Source organism: Taudactylus pleione, unplaced genomic scaffold (assembly GCF_031769625.1).
Source record: "Taudactylus pleione unplaced genomic scaffold, aTauple2 ptg000378l, whole genome shotgun sequence".
In the NCBI taxonomy this organism is placed as follows: Eukaryota; Metazoa; Chordata; class Amphibia; order Anura; family Myobatrachidae; genus Taudactylus; species Taudactylus pleione.
Genome location: NW_028284779.1, coordinates 5,364,907 through 5,385,775, shown reverse-complemented (window position 1 = coordinate 5,385,775; position 20,869 = coordinate 5,364,907). Strand labels below are relative to the sequence as shown.

At 46.7% G+C, this 20,869-nt stretch overlaps 1 protein-coding gene across 1 annotated transcript in view; it reads right to left on the bottom strand.

Annotated features, from left to right (window-relative positions):
- Positions 1-20,869, bottom strand: part of DNAH8 (dynein axonemal heavy chain 8) — a 521,770-nt gene that overhangs the window by 476,402 nt on the left and 24,499 nt on the right. Inside the window, exons 3-5 of the mRNA XM_088445337.1 lie at positions 18,422-18,506; positions 13,208-13,332; positions 1,772-1,961 (exon numbers count right to left, since the gene is read on the bottom strand). Of these exons, the coding sequence (XP_088301463.1) occupies positions 1,772-1,961; positions 13,208-13,332; positions 18,422-18,506 (400 nt within the window). The remainder of the gene's footprint in view (positions 1-1,771; positions 1,962-13,207; positions 13,333-18,421; positions 18,507-20,869) is intronic.

Here is a 20,869-nt window from a genome sequence, read left to right as displayed (position 1 = left end):
CCAGGAGACTGTGCTGATTAGTTTGATATATGACACAGAACTTGGCGTGGAAAAAAGCTGTGGTCACTGCAGCCGCACACAGATACAAGTGTCTCATATCAAATTAATCAGAACAGTCTCCTGGTGCATCCTAGTGGAATTGCATTATGACTTAAGACACATTTTATGCAAAAAATAAAAAAGACGCAAAAATGGTGCCCGGCGCTAGCAGAGTCTCACGGGACCAGGCACACCAAGATTGGCTGTTTGGCTCAACTGCAGCAAAGATGAGTGAGGACACGTTTGTAATTTACCATGCTACAGTTATACTTATTCTTCATAGGATGTCATTCCAGCCGATTGCATCCAGGCACCAATACCTATCATTATAGGCTTTCCATTTTTGTATTCTGTTACCTTGTATTGTGCATTGCTACTGTACATGTTTTTGTCAATATTATTGGATTATTGTTCTATTATGATAGCAGTATTTTTCACTTTTATGTATGACATACAATTGTTAGTTAAATCAATACAAGCGATGTACCTACAGAAGTGTACTCATACATCTAGCCTCAATACACCATGCGGCGCGAGACACCTGGTGTGAGTGAGCCGACAGGTCTCGTGCGAACCGGTTTGCGCATAACATATATTTTGCATTTTTTCACCTGGAAATGGGTCTTAGTTGCAATGTGATCCTACTAAAATGCACCGGGAGACTGCACTGATTAATTTACTCTGCAACACTTGTATATCTGTGTCAAACGCAACTACGTTGTTCACGTAGTTAAGCGATTATTTGCAACTGCGCAATTGGAAAAAGGTCTGGAAACCCCTACGCATGCCTTACACAGTAGGTCTGATTCAGCAACGATCGCAACTGCAATTACACACGCAATCGGCTGATTGTTGAGTTCTGCGCATGCATGTGCATCGCAGTGCGCGTACGAAAGCCGGTCACTGTGATCAGGACTGCGTTCGCAGTGACTACGCAGACCTATCGCAGAGTGATTAACAGGAAGTACCATTTTGGGTGGTGACAGGAGAGTGGGGGGGTGATCGGCGAAACGCAGGCGTGCCGAGGCGTTTGAACACCATTGCAGGGGCGTGCATAAATTATCCACTGCGATGCCGTACGCAGCTTACTCAATTTCTAGTAAGGTCAGAGCTTGTGCAACTGTGCGTGAGGCTGCGATGGTACTCGATAGTACCAATGGTTTGCAGTCTTGCTAAACATTACGGATGTGTGTAAGGTAAAGTGGATGTCCTTATGTAGTGCTGTGACGGGATTGCGATTGCAGGGGATTAGTATACTATCGCAGTGAGACTGCGTGCCCAATCACTATTGTAATCGCAGTTGCGATCGGCAGTGAATCATGCCCAGAGTGTGCACACAAAGATTCAGCTGTGTAAGGGGTGTGGTGGTGGCCTTAAGTGTAAACAAAAAAAGTCTGTCCCATGAGCGTATTATGGGGGTTTTGCACCCAAGTCAGTGAAAGCGGCTGCGTCCAATGATGCATAGCTGCAGCCACAGAGGCAATGTTCAGACTGAGAAACAACCTGCCACAGGGCTGGTTTAAGTGTCGATGGTGCACCGAAGGAGGAATGTCAAGAATCACCAGCGGTGACCTAGTACTCTCATCTAGTAGATATGAAGAGAGATGAGGTTCCTTGCGCCACATCAGTTATATCAATTTGTCTTACTATAAAAGTACAAATAAATAGACAGATATGTAAACATTTGCTAATCAATTACATGAAATGGCTAAATAATACAAAACACACTAACCAGCTAAAAAAGTCAAGAAATTAACAATTGACTCTTTAAATCTTTGCTTCTCACTGTCTCCGTGTCTGGACTGATTTAATAGTCCCCAGTTGTCTGTAGCATTAATAGCTGGCAGAAAGAGTTTAGACAGCAAATCACTAGTTCCAGTGAAAATTCCATCTGTGGCATCTAATGTTGAGAAGCAAATTTCCTAAGAGTGGATGAAAAATTAATTAGAACATGTATCAGAGTAACAAAGCAGAGGGCCTGATTCACAGGTGCACACATTCGCATCTTCTTGTAGAGCTGATTATATGCAACGCCAGTGATTCAAGACACGTGCATCAGCCCTGTGGCAGGTGCAGTATATTCGTCTGCACATGGCCTCTGTGGAAGCGGCTGTGCGCCTGAGACACTCCAATAACACGCCCACACGATAAATCTTTTTTTGGGTGGACTTTAAGCCACTCCCCCAGTAACGTCCATGGTTTTCCCACGCCATTTCTGATGTCAGAGTTTCTGTACGCAGCACTAGTGCGCACACAGGGTGATGCACACGCTGCAAGATTTTTCAGAATATTTTGAGCATGCACAGTAGAAAATCGCTCAACCACGTGAACCCCAACATTGCGTGCACTTAGCGTGTACCTATGAATCAGCCCCATAATACACACATATTGTAAAGATGTCATAAGCATATACCTACACAATTAATCAATTCTTGCATCCATAACAGTATATTTGGTGAGATTTGTTCCACTTTTCAGATGTTTGCTGCTTGCAGGTCATTTATGAGGTGTATCTGATGCGCAATAGACAACATCTTGGTTTCCTACCATATGCACTTCAAAGTACAAACGCTTCAAACCAGCCGCTTACTATTTAACTGGTGCTTTTTTTTTTTTTTCTCAAAAATTTCATCAGAAATTAGTTTTTATTATCACCAGTTATTTATATAGAGAACACATATTCCAGAGAGCTTTACAGAGAATATTTCATTCATCCACATCAGTCCCTGCCCCAGTGGAGCTTTGGTCAATTTTGTCAGAAACCAATTAGGCCTATAATGTCTATTTTCAAACTTATTTAACTATTTTAGGAAAAGCTAACACATTAGAGGATGTCTAGCTTCACCCTCGGGACGTATATAGCAGGCTAATCAGTGGCACTGCCTCCCCACACCCTAGTGGCAACATGTCCCCACTTTATTACCTTCCGTGTGTACATTGGGGTCCAATGTACAGTACTATTACCCTCCATCCCATGGTACATATGTGTCCATTCTGATACAGTATTACCCCCACCTCCAGTGGCATTAAATGTCTCAGTGGCAGTAAATTCCTCACCAGTGTCAATAGGACACCCCTGTGGCATTGACCCTCCCCAGTGCCATTAACCCAGGGGTGGGCAATAAGCGTAACAGCTGGAGGCCGCTTCTTGCCCACCCCTACATTAACCGCTTCCCCTAATGCAGAGTGTGTCTCTGGGGGAAACTGCCCATCAGTCTCTCTGCTGCAGCTGATCTCTGGGCCTTATTCATTACGGATCACTATTGCAATCGCAGCTGCGATTACGCACGCAGTTCTGCTGCAAAAATATGCTAATGAATGCAATCGCAAAGCCATTGCACAGCCAGCATAGAGACGCCTACTGCCGCTATCTCACATCCGAAATACCTTGCAGTCCTGCGTATACAACGGGAACATCGAGTAACATCGGCCCCTCACGCAGAATTACAACAGGTCTGACCTTACTCAGAAATTGCTAACCTCGTCGCACGCAGTGAGTACACAAGCTGCGTATGCCGTCACAGTGGCTAGTTTTGCCCATGCAAAGGCGTTCAATTAGACAGGCACGCCTGCGTTTCTCCAACCACTCCCCCATCACCATCCCCAAATGCTGACGTCCTGTCCCTTGGTCTGCGATGGCTTTGTGTCTGCGTAAGTGATTGCAGTGCGGTTGCAATGCTAACTTACGCACGCGCACAGCGGTGCATGCGCACTAGGCACCATTGGCCGATCTGTGTATGCTTTTGCAGTTGAGATCCGTGATGAATCAGGCCCTCTGTTCTTTTTATACCGGAATCTGTGACGCCAAGTCAGCAAGTGAAGTCGTCGGTCACAGGGTCTGATTCAGCAAAGGAGAGAACGCACGCACTTGGCCGATGTCTTTGTACTGCGCATGCGTATGCATCCCACTGCGCGAACTAGCCAGTGCGATCAGGTAAGCGTGCGCAGACTACACGCAGCGTGTACGCAGACCCCTTCCGATATTGATTGACAGGAAGTGTCGTTTGTGGGTAGTGACGGGGGGTGGTCGGGTGAACACAGGTGTGCAATTGTGGTGGGAGACCATCATGTCTATGGAAGGCCGACTCCAGCGGTCCACCAACTGTTGGAACACTGCAAGATGCAGGGACAATTCCTCCGCATGAACATCCTGACGGATTAGTTAATCCGCATTCCAGTTGTCAACTCAGTGATGTAAATTACTGACAGAAGAACAGTTGTGCCGGAATCGGTATGAAATACCGCCGGCCGCATGGCCAGCAGTTCGATTCACGGCAGCGCCGGCCGACCACAGCAGAGTTCCCGGCAGCGGAAGCCCGACAGCGCTGGAAATCCCGATCGTGGATAGGTAAGTACTATCTAACCTAACCCCCTAACCCTAACCCTCCTTAGGGGTGCCTAACCCTAACCTCCCCCCCAAGTGACTAACCCTAATCCCCCCTCTAAGTGCCTAACCTCCCCCCCCTTCCCCGCTGCCTAAACCTAAGTCCCCCGGGGGGTGCCTAACCCTAAGTCCCCCCCCCGGGGGCCCTAAACCTAACACCCCCCCCCCGCGCGGCTGTCCGCTCGCGGCGCCCGGCATCCCTCGCCGGGATATGACAGTCGGGAAGCCGGCTGCCAGTATTAAGGCAGCCGGCTTCCCGATTGTATACCGTTTTGCCCATCTTAGAATCCCGCTTACCTCTCGCATGGCCCAAGGGCTTCTTGTAACACCCTGATTTATATATGCAAACATACTGTAGTCGCATTGTCTGACTGTAGAAGGGCCCTTGTCTTGCAAAGGGCTCTGTAGATTGCCGAGATCAAGGATGTTGATGAAAAGTAAGGACTCCAGCGCTGTCCATCGACTCCGGATTATTGAATTTAGAGTAAAATTACCCCAGCCCTTCTGTTCTAAGTAGCATCCAGTCCTGAATTAGAAAGGGTCACTGCCTGTCCAAGTGGGAGGTCTGCAGCCACCACAGAGGAGATTCCACCCTGGAATCGTTCATTTGGGTGAGTCCATGTCTCAGCAATAAAATTAACAGGACCCCAGGACTGGCAAAGCAAACATCGCAGAGACCACAGTGATCCTGAGCAGCACTCAGTGGCCTCAGAATATGCACTATAGTGCATATTTACATTCTACAGGCAGTAAGGGACTCAGGTTTTTAAAATGAGCGGTTCCTAAAGGACGCGCTGTGTGCCGCTACAGCCAGCCCAACAATATCCTCTGCATCTTCCAAACCAAGTACCGTGGACAGCAGCGTCTCCTTATCCAATCGCTGCCTGATATCTCCATCCTTCCCACCCTGCTCGCCAGCGTGCCTCTCTTCGGACATCCTCCTTGGCTGAAGCAGCAGCGTTGTCGATGTTGCCAGGCCCCTCTAGTAGCCTGCGCTTCACCCCCAACTCCTTCAACCAGCTACCTGCACTCAGGAGGCCGGGGGGGGTGGACACTGCGTGGGACAGGAGGGAGCTGGAGGCGGACAATATTGACCCAGCCCGGGGGCTCCCAGCAGGAGAAAGGAGGTAACCACTGCCCCAAATAGCACTGTACCCACTGCTGCCTGTCCGCCATAATATGTGATGGGACCCAGAAATAGTGGAGTAGACAGGGGTGTATCTATAATGGGTGCAGGGTGGAGGCCCCTGCGTCCAGGCGGACCCCGCACCACACACCCTGCACCCACATTATTACTTACCTCTACGAAGTCCTGCGTCGGTGTGGGGGTCCGGCGCTGTAAAAACGACTGGAAAATGGCCGCCACGGTCATTTTACAGTCGTTTGTTCATGCGCAGTACAAGGAAAATGGCCGCCGCCGCCATCTTCCCGGTGACCAGCACATACTCTATAGACTCTGGGCTCACTCTAGTGCCCAGAGTCTAAAACTCTATAAGCTCATTGCGCTGCCGTCCCCGGACAGAGAGGAGGAGACTGAACACGGGTCCCCTCCTCTCTAGAAACGCCCCTGGGAGCAGGACCTCAATTTTTTGAAAGTGAGGGGTCCCACAATTTTTTTCGCTCAGCGCGATCACTGAAAATTATTACATTTTCCCGTCAATTTTTGCAGGAAATTGATTTTTGCACAGAAGCGCCCCTCTCTGAGACAGCTCTGGATGAAATTCCCTTGCCAGACATATTTAGCAACCTGAGAGGTAATGCCAACAGAGGGCACATAAAGTGGCCCATGTGGAAAAGTGTGCACTGAACTGGTAAAAGACATACTAACTACAGAAATATGGTTTTACTATGGAGATATTGCATTATGGGCCTGATTCAGTACGGTTTACGATAGCGATTACGCCCCTGCAACGGCGTTCAAACGCACTGGCACGACTGCGTTTTGCTGACCTTTCCTCCGTCACCACCCCCAAACGGTACTTCCTGTCAATCACTCTGCAATGGGTCTGTGTAGTCACTGTGATTGCAGTCCCGCGTGCGCAGAATGCAACAATCGGCCGATTGCGTGCGTAATCGCAGTTGCGATTAAAGCTGAATCAGGCTCTATAATAGGCTGTTCAAAACTACATGTAGTGTTGTAAGCAGAAAGATGCATAATAGTATGCATACAACAGATGCATACAAAGTAAAACAGCTATACATGTACAGTGCCTTGCAAAAGTATTCACCCACCTTTGCATTTTGCAGGAAGGTGTGAACCAGATGGACAAAGCAGAGACTGGCACTTTCAGAGATGCTTGGAGTAGGCCTAGATCCTATTCAGCCTTAAGAAAGGCAAGATTTCTAAAAACCTTAAAAACTTGAGGGTCATAATTTCCTGGAGCACACCATTGGAAATAGTATGCCAAATTCTGTGATAAATCCTGGCTGAGGCCGGTTTACGGGCTCTGAGCATGGTCTGAACCACAGAGCTGGAAAATCCCTTAGCTGTTAGGAGGGATGTCTCAAGAGCCAAGCCGTTAAAGACAGAAGGGCTAGGTCCGGATGTAGACCCTGAGACTACAGGTCTACTCGTAGAGGAAGTTGAAGAACGTCTACAGAGAGACTTTAAAGATCGAAGTACCAATGGTGTCTGGGCCAAACCGGAGCTATCAAGAGGACTGTGCCCCCTTCCTGCTTGAACTTTCTAAGAACTCGAGAAAGCAGTGATATAGGGGGAAAGAGATATGCCAAATGGAAGGTACATTTCACTGACAATGCGTCCACGAAGTCTGCGTCGGGGTACCTTGTCCTGGTTCCATATACTGGAAGTTTGTTGTTGTGTATTGGGGCCATGAGATCCACATCCGGCAGACCTCATTTGTCCACCAAGAGCTGAAAGACTTCTGGATGGAGAGACCACTCTCCTGCATGCACGTCGTGACGGCTGAGGAAATATGCATCCCAATTGAGAACTCCTGGGATGAATACTGTGGAGATGGCTGGGGGATAGCGTTCGGTCCATATGTGGGACAATTCTGCCATTGCTGCCTGACTTCGTGTGCCTCCTTGGTGATTGAGGTAGGCCACTGACGTGGCATTGTTGGGCTGTACTTGTACTGGCCTGCCCTGAAGAATATCCTGAGCCAGAGTTAGAGCTCTGTAGATGGCTCGAAGTTCCAAGACATTGATTGGTAACCCTGCCTTGACTGGGGTTCAGCGGCCCTGGAAGGAGTGCTTGCCAGTCACTGCGCCCCACTCTCAGAGGCTTGCGTCCGTGATGAGGAGAGCCCAGTCTGGGATCCAAAAGGGGCAACCCTTGTCTAAATGGAATGTCTGTAGCCACCAGGCTAGGGACAGGAGAACCTCCGGGGGGAGGCCCATTGTCTGGGATCGAAGTAGATGGTGTAGCCCGTTCAACCTGGAGAGGATCAGGTGTTGTGTCACTCTGGGAGGCGGGTTTTTGAAAGCCGAGGTCTGTGGCTGTGGGAGGAGGCGAAGGCGAGGGGCCTGGACGTATGATCTCCGCATCCACAAGTCTTGGTCGTTGGCTAGACCTAGTCAATGGTGCGGAGTCTAACTCACAAGGAGGTGTTCGCCAGTGACCCCTCCAAGCGGGATATGGGCTTGTGCGGCTCCCTGTAAGCAGGTCGCGGTCCTTTGACTTGGTGACCAAGGCCTGCAGGGAAAAGAGAATCAAAGCACCCGTGGCCCAAGGGTAATGCCTGGAATAGGCACGTGGGGAGTGGGATAGAACTCCTGGCTGGAGAAAGGCACTTGAGGTGCTGGCTAGAGAGGTGTGGAGATTTATTGGTAGGCTGAGGTAACAGCTGCATATCCCACGAAGTATATACCGGATTGCCGGCCGGAGATCATGCACTAGGGTGCAATGAGACAAAGGGTTAACCTGCACACAGGCTGTGATGGTGAAAGCACTGCGATGAGATGAAGGGTTAACTTGCAAACAGGCTGTGATGGTAAAAGCTCTGCGATGAGATGAAGGGTTAACTTGCACACAGGCTGTGATGGTAAAAGCACTGCGATGAGATGAAGGGTTAACTTGCTCACAGGCTGTGATGGTAAAAGCCCTGTGATGAGATGAAGGGTTAACTTGCACACAGGCTGTGATGGTAAAGCACTGTGGTGAGATGGAGGGTTAACTTGCACACAGGCTGTTGATTAGTAAAGGCACTGTGGAGAGATGGAGGTTGAACTTGCACACAGGCTGTTGCTTAGTAAAGGCACTGTGGAGAGATGGAGGTTAAACTTGCACACAGGCTGTTGATTAGTAAAGGCACTGTGGAGAGATGGAGGTTAGCTTGCACATAGGCTGTTGATAGTAAAGGCACTGTGGTGAGATAGCTCAGAAGCTCTGGAAGAAACACACTGGAAGCACGGGAACCTGGAACGAGACAACTCTAGTTACACTAGCGGCGACAATGATTGTTCAGGCAACTACCTGGAGCACAGGAGCCGGATATATACCCCTGGAAGCCTGCTGATAGGCCCAAAGCATCAGCTGACCAGCCGGGCCACTCAGGGAAGGAAGTACTGACATAGGGAAAGTGTCATGGCGGCGCCCATGACGGAAACTGCGATCCCCACTGACCGGGTCGCCTGACACCACAGCTACAGAGTGAATGCTCAGCTCCTCCCATGTCGCCGCGCCAGCCGCCCGACTGCCCGGGAAGTCAGAGGAAGCCGGCGGGACGGTAAGGGACGGCCGATCCCCAGCTGAAATCTGACATGTTGTAAAGGCCTGGAGTGAAACTGAGCAAACTAAGGTGGACACCATTGATTCCAACGTCTACATTGCAGTGTGAATTGACACTCGGCGACTGCGGAGCAGTCTGCGCACTCGGTGTTGTATTAATGAGATATTGTCTGTTGTTAGGAAGATTCTCTGAGAGTACAAGAGGGCTCCTGAATGTACCATTCTTTGAGAAGGTGTCAGGGAAGACTTTTTCCAGTTGATCAGCCAACCGTGCATCTGTAGGAAGGCAAGAATCTCTGGGGAGCAGTCCAACAGCAATAGGTTGTCTAAGTACAGGAGTAGTCTGATCCCTTGACGACGAAGGTAGGCCGTCATAACTGCCATGATTTTGGGAAAGACGCGAAGGGCCATTGAGAGGCCAAACGGTGGAGCCTGAAATTGGTACTGCTGCAGGATATTGTTGATGAGAAGGCGCTATAGGTACATGTAGGTAAGCATCCTGAATGTCCAGAGACACCATAAAATCCCCAGGCTTTATAGCTAGGATAATAGACTGGAGGGTTTCCATGCAAAACCTGAGCACCCTGATAAACTTGTGCAGAGATTTGAAGTTGAGGATTGGCCGATGAGACTCGTTGGGCTTCTGAACCAGGAAAAGGGTAGAATAATAGCCATTGCCTCATTGTGAGGGGGGGACCGGAATTATTACTGCTTAATTCAGTAAGGACTAAATGGCTTTTTGGAGCAGCAGTACCTTGCTTGAGTCCGATGGAGGTCCTGTGCAAAAGAACTGCTGGGGGGGTCGCCTTAGAAAGAATAGGACATATCCGTGGTGGCCACTTCTCTTACCCATGCGTCTGATGTGGTCTGACACCAAAACTGGGCGAATTGAAGAAGTTGGCCTCCCACCCTGGGAGCCCCCAGGGAGAGGCCCGCCCCATCAGGCTGTAGGCTTGTCCTCAGACTTGGCAGGTGGATGTCTAGTAGATGCCTGTTGCCGTGGAAAGGACTGACCCTTAGCTTTTCCTTAAGGGCGAAAGGACCAAAAGGATGATGTCCAAGTCTTTGTATTATATGTAGAGTGCAGGAAGGAACGCCGTCTTGGAAACTGCCAAAGTAGTCACAATTGTATCTAATTCTGGACCAAATAGGATATCTCCAGAATAAGGAAGAGACTCCAGAGCCCTTTTTGAGTCTGCATCTGCTTTCCAGGAACAGAGCCAAACAATACGGCGGGCCACTACCGAATTGGCAGATATCCTGGAGGCCAGGAGAGCCGCATCCATAGCTGCTTCTACGAAGTACGAGGCTGCATCTCAAATGTGAGATATGTAGGATAGTTGTTCGCTTGAAGCATCAGAGGGAAATGTCTTCTAGGACACCTGCCCAACTCTCAATGGTTTTTGCCACCCAGGCCGTAGCCCTAGCAGGACAAGTAATAGCTTCTGTAAGAGAATATAGAAATTTGTGACAAGTTTCTATACGACTATCTGTAGTCTTTTTCAAGGAGGTTGCAAGTACGGATGGGTGAGGTGGCATTCTTAACAAGACGTGTTACATGAGAATCCACCGCTGGGGGAACTTCCCATTAGTTCAATCAGTAGCTGGCAGAGGGTAAAAGGAACTTAAATGTTTTGGAATTTGAAACCTTTTACCGGGCATATTCCATGCTTCGCTCATGTGATCAGATAGCTGGTCTGAGTGAGGGAACTCTGCTAAAACTACCTTTTGTTGTTTAAAAAGTGACTGTTTTTTCTTAGGAGCGGGTTCTTTCTCTTCTATTTGTATAATAGATTTTACAGCTCTCACAAGAGCAGGTATATTTAATTTAGAGGGGGGCTCCTCGTCTCATAAGACGGAGTCAGAGTGATAGAGGTCTGCGTCTTCTGCCTCCCCAGATGATATATCAGAATCAGATAACTGGGTGGACTGGGAAGATAACACACCACGTTTAGTAGGTAAAGGATTTTCCTTTTGCAGCATTTGCTGAAAAACTGTAGAGGTATTAGCCAAACTCTGTACTGAGGTAGACAGTACGTCTACCCATGAGGGTGGCAAAGGATTTGCAGGGAGTACCTGCTGTGGCCAACCCACAGGGGACTGTTAAATGGTGCGCAATCTTTGCCAGCACCTGAGAAAAGGCAGCCCAGGGTGGGTCATGAGGAGGAGACACTGGGGCTGAGGGGCCTGAGGCTGTGTAACAATTAGTACAAAGACCATCCTGAATGAGGTCCTCTTGGGCTAAGCCCGCTGAGTATAACATACAAGACAGCAGAGTAGGAGCAGCAGCATCAGCCTGTTATTCTTTGATCTGCCAGACATAGCCACAAGAATAATAAAATACACAGTATGATACAGTGCAGTGAACATCCTGCAGTATGTCTAATATGGCACAGTGTAGTGTGCAATCACACTATATAGTATGTGATAGCCCTCACAAATATAGAGGAGATGTGAGATACAATGAACCCCCTATACTTCAATATGTCAGGGTATGTTAGAATAAAGGGAAAGGTATAAACTAGACAGTATAGAAAGTAGAGATCAGCGCTAGCACAACTCACATACAAATGCAGAAGAAAACACTATATAACTGCAATTGGCACTACAATTAACTACACAGACCGCAGTGGCTGTATAACCTGGCCCGTGGGAGAGGTATACAGGGAGACTGGACCCAGCGTTCACGGAGACCTGTGAAGCAGAAAATGGCTGCCGCGCGTCTCTGAGGGGGCGGTGGGTGAGAGAGGAGCAGCTCAGGGAACAGCTAGACCGCAGTGGAACGGCACCCTGAGCTGGTTGAGGGGTTGCAGAGAGAGCGCCTTCTTCTCATGCTGACATTAACCACCGGGTCCCCATGCCTCTAAATATGCCCTGTGCCAGTATATTAAAGCCCCGGTGATCTAGTGGAGTCATGGGCGCACCAGTGTCCACATCAGTGCCTCCGGTCCGTCTCCTGAGACCGGAGGCTAGACTGCGAAAAAGGCGAGGGCGCGTCCGCCTTACCTGTTCCCTGGATTCCGGGCTGCAGTCTGGGGTCCAGGGAGCCTGCTAGCTAGTCCCCCTCAGAGCCCCGCTGGGAGTACCTAGCCTGGGCTTAGTGTCACGGTGCCGCGGAGGGGTGATAGAGCAGCAGTGCAGACGTCCAAGGGACAGTCTTTTGCTGCTGCTCAGTAGTCAAAACACTAGAAATAAAAATAAATCATAAAAATAAACTTGGGCTGCTTGAAGCAACCCCACTGTTAAAAATGGTGATCCAGCTCCTGCTGGACACCAACGGAACTGAGTTGCCCTCAGGCTGTGGTATAGGGGGAAGGACCGGAGCACCCTGGGATTGAAAAGCTTTGCTGTTAGTGTCCAGTCCTCCAGGTCCCACCTACACCACATTGGCTTCCTGTGGAGCCCTATGGACCCTGAAGAAGAAATGGAAGGTTCTAAGGTTCTATTTATGGCAGTAAACAGCAAAATTCAATTACAAACAGGAGCATAAATATTAACCCATCTTGAAATGTTGTTCTGTCTCAAGGGAGACATTTCTATTAGATGCAATGTAAGAAAGCATGATCTGGAGCGATGTACGGGTGATGATCAGTGCGCACAAATCCCAGACATACAGAAGGTCTACACCAGAGGTTCCCAACCACGGTCCTCAAGGCACACTAACAGTCCAGATTTTATAGATAGCCATACTTGAGCCCAGGTGACTTAATTAGTTCCTCAGTTATTTTGACTTAACCATCTGTGCTTAAGCATGGATACCACTAAAACCAGGACTGTTAGTCTGCCTTGAGGACCGAGGTTGGGAATCACTGGTCTACACTGTCCATCTCCATGCACACTGCTATGGGGCTGTGCGGTAAAACGCACGATGTAGGGGTGATGCGGGAAGCCGTTGCCAGCGTTCAAAAGTTGAACATCACATTTAACTGAACTGTCTCCAATGTTTCACACATGATCCTTTCATGAACTGTGCATCCAGATAGCTATTGCTAAGTACTAAGGTTGATAGAATGTTTAAAATGTATGCACTTATAAACCTAGAACTTATCAGGTGTCATTTATTAGATTGCATTATTAGAAAATCTTCTTACCTCATGTATGTTTTTAGCCGTTATCAATGTATCATTTTTACATCTAATAAAAAATAAGCAAAGCCCTTTAAACATCTCATCTGTGTTTCCCAAAAACAGTCTCATCATTCTTGCAGCTCCAGCATCTGAACATCCAGCAACATAAAAAAAAAAAAGGTGCATTAGTTAATATAATCTACTAACATGAAGCAAGTGAATGCAGTCCAAACAAGTAGAGAATTGAGAATAGATGAGTTACAGAAGTAATGTAAGTAACAATGGCAGGGCTGGAGACATACTGTTACATGAGACACAGGAGCTAAGAACGGTTTACAGGAGAACATTGATAAACTGGTATCCAGTCACATGGTCAACATTTTCCATGTCCACATGGTGCCCGAACAGAGCAACAATTAAATTGCTTTGTCATAGTGTGTGTCCCAGATGCCACCGGTCACCAATACAAGTTGTTTTGCCAATTAGCCCTTGCAGCTACATGTCAACAGGCAGCTTAGAGTAAAATAGAGGTCCCCACTATGGGAGAGATCATAAATAAAGTTTGGCATAGCTACTCTATGAAATACATGACCAGCATTCTTCGAGACACTTCTAAAAACTTTACCAAGACCTGGGAGCCGTGGCTTCCCATTTTCACATCCCTCCAGAATTCAAGTGAAATCTATCTACCTGCAATTCTCCTTACCTAATGCCAGGAATGGACAGGTTTGCCTTAAGTCTAGCTTGTTACATCACACTTGTTTAGAGGTATCCAGCTAAGTCAACCCCCGCCCTCGTTCTTTTTTATAATTTATTTTTATTATTAATATATATTTGTTTTCATTTATTTTCTACTCTCCTTCTCTTCCTCTTTCTTTGTGGGTCACTACCCAACTCCCTTCTCTCTCTCTTTTTTTCTCTTTTACCTTTTTACTCTCATTAATTCTATTTGTTTTACTCTACCATATAATAAAAATGTGGATGAGAAAGCTCACTCAAGTACACATGTCTTGTCAATGATCCTCAAATGTCTGAGGTATTGGCTTCCTTTTGCTGTACCAAGTGTTGCTGTACTGGACCTCTGCATAGGTCATCTGATTCTTGTTTCTCATTCTCTCAACAAAATGTTCTTTTAAAAATAAAAAAAATTACTTCCGGTGGATGGGGCACCCAGTGTGGCCGCATTTTACAGGAGCTCCAGACCTCGCTTAGACCAGTTGATTTAAAATTGGGCTTTTACCCAAAGAATAACTGCCGGCTGTGTGTAGCAGCTGCAATTACACCTTGGTGAGGAATTTGATCCTGATATCTGGTCTGGAGCCGCTTTCTTTGCACCGGAGCCGAGCCTGCTTAGTGTCAGGCGCTTATGACCGCCTCGGCCATTTTGGGGCGTGAATGCATGGAGTGAAAGAGATTTTCTCCTGCTGTGACTATCCTTACTCACTCCTGTGAAATACTTATCTTTGGGGCATGCTATGAGTTTGGACTTTTCCATGCTGTGATCATGTCCCGTTACATTTGAATTGCTGAACTTACCTTCCGAGACGCTGCTTCTAAGGCTACTCTACGTGCTGACAGTCGAGGCTGTGGTGGTTTCTGTGCTTACATCCTCCATCTTCGGACACCATTGGAGAGCTTGACTTGGTCCCCTTTTCCTGCTGCTGCCTACCGCTGGTAGTTGCTGGTCATGGCTGGGCTTGTTTTGTGCACAAAGTCTGACCCTGCTGAAAAGTTGGCTAGTCTGCCTGTGGCCGTGTGACTCCCACTCCTGAACTAGCTACCAGTGACTTAGTCTCTGTGCTCAGTGCCTGCTATTGCCCTGTATCCAGTTCGGTGGACCTCTTGGTGCTGCTGCAATCAACTGGAGTCATCAGGAAGAAATATTTTCAGTCCTGCACCCAGTCCCTGCTGCCACCCTTTATCCAGATCAGTGGATCCTCAGTTGGCTGGTGCTTCCTCCCGTGAGCTATCCATCTGTTGCTCCTGCTATTTTGACATTGTTGTGACTGGGACTGCTACTTACCTTTGGCAGGGATTGAGTTCTAGCTGTAGCATATGCTGGTGAAACTGCAAAAAGTGACTGCTGCTTTGGGACTCCACGTGCTGCCTCCTTCATCCCCTTTAATCAGTACACCTCGTTCTTGTCACCCACTTTTGGACTTCACCTGGGCTGCACTGACTGTCTTTCCCTACGCCTGCACTTGCTGCCTTCTACTAAGTGGCTTTCACGGATGATATTGGTCACAGAGCCAAAGTTTTTCTCGGACCTCAGTTAACACATGTCTGCCACTTGTCTATCATTTGTGTTCATGTCTGGCTGAAAGTTATCAGCTGCAGTCAGCACAAAACTGACCTGGACTGCTTGGTGGTACTGCAAGGTGCATGGACTGAAAATTCCTGAAAAGATCATTTACCTATGATGGTTTTTGCTTATTGTGGTAACTGTCATTCTGTGTTCGATTATATTACATGCTTTGCTAATTTGCCATATTAGTTTGAGGATTTTGGGGGTCATTCAGACCCACTCGCGAGCGGCAGTACGCTCGCAAGTGGCTCGATGTTCCCACTGTGCATGCGCATGACGGAGGGAGCTCCGTCGTGCGCATGCGCGAGACCCGGCGAGCGACGGGCTTTCCATCGCTCGGGGTCTCGCACCAAAGGGGGCGTGCTGTCGATGTTGATTGACAGCAAGCCCCCTTTGGTGGGCGTGCCGGGGGCGTGCCTGCCAGACGTCTCAAGCCGGCCCCACTGACATCACTAGTGAGTCAGTGGGAGTGATTTTGGCTCTGATAGAGCCAAAATCACTCCTGGCCTTGCGGCTGGGAAACCCGACTGCAGGGTTTCTCTCGCAAGTCCGATGGTCGCGATGGACAAGACCATCGCGACCATCTTTTTGCACGCTCGTATATGCTGTTGGTGGTGACCCACAGCTATGCGAGCGTCCAGGAGGACGCTCCATTTTAATGGAGGAGGGCCCTGATTCAGAGCGAGCGCTCTGGTCAGAGCGTCCGGCTCTGAATCAGGGCCTTTGTGTCTAAACATTTATGAGGTCCTGATGCCCTCTAGTGACGCTTTGTATAATTGTTAGACAATATTTTGATATATTTCATCTCCTGTTATTTCTGTGTGTAACTTCTAAATCCCTATATAACACAATTTCATAACAGATTGGTTTTTCAATCCCTTACTTTAACTACACCAGATGTGATAATGCTTTCTGTTGACTCCTTGCCTATCATTGAGCTGGCAGAAGCCATTGCTCGTGTCCTTCTAACCCACATTGATAATTGGATGGAGAAACTAGATTTGAAACTAAATGCCGCTCTCTCTAAAATGGAATCCTCAGCAAATTTTGTAGCTACAGTTGCTGATGGTCCTGGCAGTCTGGGAGTCCTAGTCCCTCTCCCCCAGGAATTTTGTACTCAGCAGGACAAAATACCTTCATCCCAGATTGTTGAGGTTGATATTCTAAATTCTCAACAAAACCAGACTACCTTTAACCTCATATGGACCCCTGGATGTCCTGTAAAGTCACAATTATCTCACACTACTGGTGTGGAATTATCTTCTGCCCGGGATATAGCGGCTTGCAGACAGCATTCACATTTTGACAATGTTTTTTGCCTGTGCCCTGATGGTCTCCGAGTTGCAGACATTCCCTGGCTTGTAACAGTAATTTTTTTTGATAATTGGGATAACACAAACTTTTTCCATGGTTCACTTTAAAACTAGCTCCCTCTCAATGCCTCCTCATACTGGTTTTGCCCCCAAACACCCACGTAGGTTCTCCCTTGCCCGCCCACTAAAAATACAGGTTTTTGATAATGGTTAACTTCCATTTTCCTTACACCATTGTGGTATCTTATTATTTGTTCGTTCTTAAGATTGCTGTCTAGGATTGTTTCCAGCCCCTAAATATTATTCTTATAAATGTCAAATAAGTAATGGCAGTACACTATTCCATATTACCATACATCCATGGGAACTTCTTTACATTTCATGTTGTCTACTTATTTAAATTCTAGCATATTTTAATAGAAATAGAAGTGCCTTTCCTATAGGTAACCTATGTTTTGCTTGGTTATAACACTGCTTTTTGTTACAGCAAGTTACTTAATAGCAACAATGTTTTCCTTTGTTTTGTCTTATTTTTTTCTTACTTTGCTTAGAATTTTAATGTAATTTTACTGTTTGTTTTTACATCTCACTGTTTTGTTTTCCCTTCTCCTTATGTTCAGTTTCTCCCATATTGTTTTTCTTTAACAACATTTTTATTTACAATATTATATCTGGGCTAGTACTCCTTCACTGTAAAGTTTTACATTCTCCCTTTTGCCCGTAGTTCGGATTGTTAACATTACACTCAATTTTCCAATGTTAACACTGTGGCTCTGGTTATTACCTGTTATACTTTTTTAAATTATCTTTTGTTTCCAGTGTCGCTTTTGTCCAGTATGAATATCCACCTCTGTTTTTCTATATTATATTGTTTACATATTGCTTGTACTATCAACCTTATATTCGTGTCTGATATGTGATATGACTTGACTATTGTATCGATATGTCATGTTTCAATTAAAAAAATAAAAATAAATAAATAATAGCTTCATCAGGCGCCAGGCACTGACAGCCTCTGATGCTAACAATGGAATAACCCCTTTAGAATGCCATGAGAGATGCATAAATCCTTCTAAAGAGTGGAGAAGTAGACAAGTGGAGATGTTGCCCGTAGCAACCAATCAGCTTTTAGTACATTCTAAATAACAACAGGTAGGAGCTGATTAGATGCAACTTCTCCACTCTTTAGAAGTCTTGATAAATCTCCCCCTTAAAGTTTAACATCAGACTAAGATAATGTTGCATGTAAAATGAGTTACTGATTGTATTATCTCCAAGATTACATAAGAAAATGTGTCCGTTACATCAAGTAGACTGTCTTCATTTTAATCTAGTGTACTTCAAGAATAGGTCCTTTTCATGTCATGGACTAGAAATCTAATTAGGCTACTCTACTTCATCTAAACAATTTAGTAAAAGTTGTGTCTCTACAGCAAAATAAAAAAATAACATAAACTATTTGCAAAGTCTCCACCTTTCCTCTTTCCTCTGATATTAAAGACACATTAAATCTAGTTTACTAAACATGATATCTGTAAGTCCTTGTACATAATTACATTTGTAAATAACTTAATTTTCCAAGCAAAAAAAAGTCAATAAAATAAAGTGGCTAGTGTTTACCTGTGCCTGGCATGTCCATTTCTTGATAAAAAAAGATTAGTGATCTGCGGCCTCCAATGGTTAGAAAATCATCAAAGTCCTGGAACTATAAAACACAAATAAAACAAACTTAATATTTTTTTAAATAGTTGTTTATATAAAATTATTTCACATTCACATAGAGGAACAGACATGAGACAATACTGATGGTTAGGTATAGAGCAAAATCGTGGGTCTTTGTTTTGCTGCTACCATTGAGCTGTGCATACAAGTTTATGCTCTACAGCAAGTGCATACATTTACCTTGCTAAACCCATTAGCAACTATTTATCAGAGAATTGTCCTTTTTTTTCAGATTAGTCCGTTTTAACAAGACAGCCACTCCTCTTGATAGGCCCCTGGCAATCAGAATTTACAGCAAATCACAAACAAACTAAGCACCAAGAGGGTGCTTATGGTGTAGCAAATAGCTCAATAAGTACTAGGGAGTACATTTTAAATACTTGAAATTATGAAATTTTGCTTATCTGAATTATCTTTTAGCTGTGAAAAGTCACCTTTTAAGGGATCTTCCGGCCTTTAGTACACTATGCCCACAGTGGATCACGTTGCCACACTAACCCTCTAATAGCGTTCCCGCTAGGCTGTTTTAGCAGGGTGCGGCACCCTGCCCTCCTTCCGGAGGGCAAAAAGCACCCTGCCCTCGGGAAGGAGGGCAAAAAGCACCCTGCCCTCACAGGCTGCGGGTGCAGTCTTCACCCGCGGGACGCAGTGTCCCGCGGGTGGAGAAATGTGCGGTGACCCGGTCACCGCCGGAGAATAGACGCTGGGCGCATGCGCCCGGCATCTATTCTCCCTGTTTGCAGCGCTTGGGGGCTGCCCGGCATGTCCGTAAGTGCCGGGCACGCCCCCAAGTATGATGAAAAAGGGGACGCGTCTTATAGACACGCCCCCTTTTATGGCCACGCCCCCTTTTCGCCCGCGCGCACAAAGTTGCCCTCTCTAGCTCCGGCACCCTGCCTGCAGCCGGAGCTAGAGTGAACACTACTCTAAGCAAGTGGGCTTTATACCCTTCCACAAGATGCACCCGAGAAACAAGGCCCACAACCATTCATTGTGCAGTGCATCTATTCCTTTAATACAGCTTTCAAAAACAGCTTGTATACTCTTAAGTCGGCTACACATCAGAACGATATGTAGCTGGCCGATCCGATGGGTGACGGGACCCTGCATCGGCAAGTGCTAACACACTTGCACGATGCTGGTGGTGACTGCGCGATGTAGGATGCCATGCGACATTGTACACAATTTCTTCTGATTGACCATGCAGCATGGCCAACCATAAAATATCACATGCGTCTGCGGGAGCACGCAAATTGGTCATACACACTTAACAATATGACCGATTTGTCGTTCCGATTTGCTCGGAAACGACAAATAAGGCCAATATCATTTAAGGTTATACCCACCTTTACTTAAAATCACTTATCAAAAGCAATGTAGTGAACATGCACAGCATCCAAAGATGTCACTAGTCCACTATGAGCCCCCTTGGGGGTACACGCTTCCAGTCTATCTCTTGCGTATGCAGTTATGCCACCCATATCACCCATGTTTGACTGAATATAGCATTGCCTTTTTACATTTTGGGCTTAAACACCTGTTGGTGAGCACTTAACACTGAAAACAAACCTCACACAGGTACCATCTATTCACTGCCCTTTCACTTGAAAGCACATGTACTCATTCTCTAATATCCAACCATTCTTCTTACACAAAACACCTTTTTCCCATCTTCAGCTCATTTTTCTGCCCACCGTCCCTACTCTATTACCTCTACAACAGAAGTTATCATAAGAGATACTGCACACCATACCTACCTATTCTTACACTGCCAAATTTGTTGGAAATATGTTTGTACAGGCTTGAGAATGTAGCAGTTTCTGTACACACCAGCTAATGCCGTACAGCTACAAACAACCCAGTTCCTTAACCAGTGGAGTTGTTTATTGGTGTTACACAGTGTACAGCCGTACTCACTGTTATACACACTCTGATCATGGAGCAGAGCAGGGTGTCATATAGTTCACCAGCGGTGTAGGATGCTGGAAACGCTTCTGGATGCAGGCAATCGCAGGACTCGCCGGACCAAAGTGGAAGACTAGTGTCTCCCACTGTGGAGCTCTAACACAGTGACAAGATGGCACCAGTACTTAGGACGGTGGCCATCTCAGAACAGGGAATGAAGCCTCCCTGGTAGAACATGGAGTATGCGCAGTAGCACACTCCATTTTCAACACAACCCTCGCTACAAGCTTCTCCATTTTACACAAACATTTAATCAAAGCTTCTCTGTAATGGTTAAGAACAAATCAACATATCATGTGACTTTGGTCTGCTCTTCTTGGTAGACACATTAGTAAGGGGGGATACGGTCAGGATGCCAGCGAGCGCTATCCCGCCCATCGA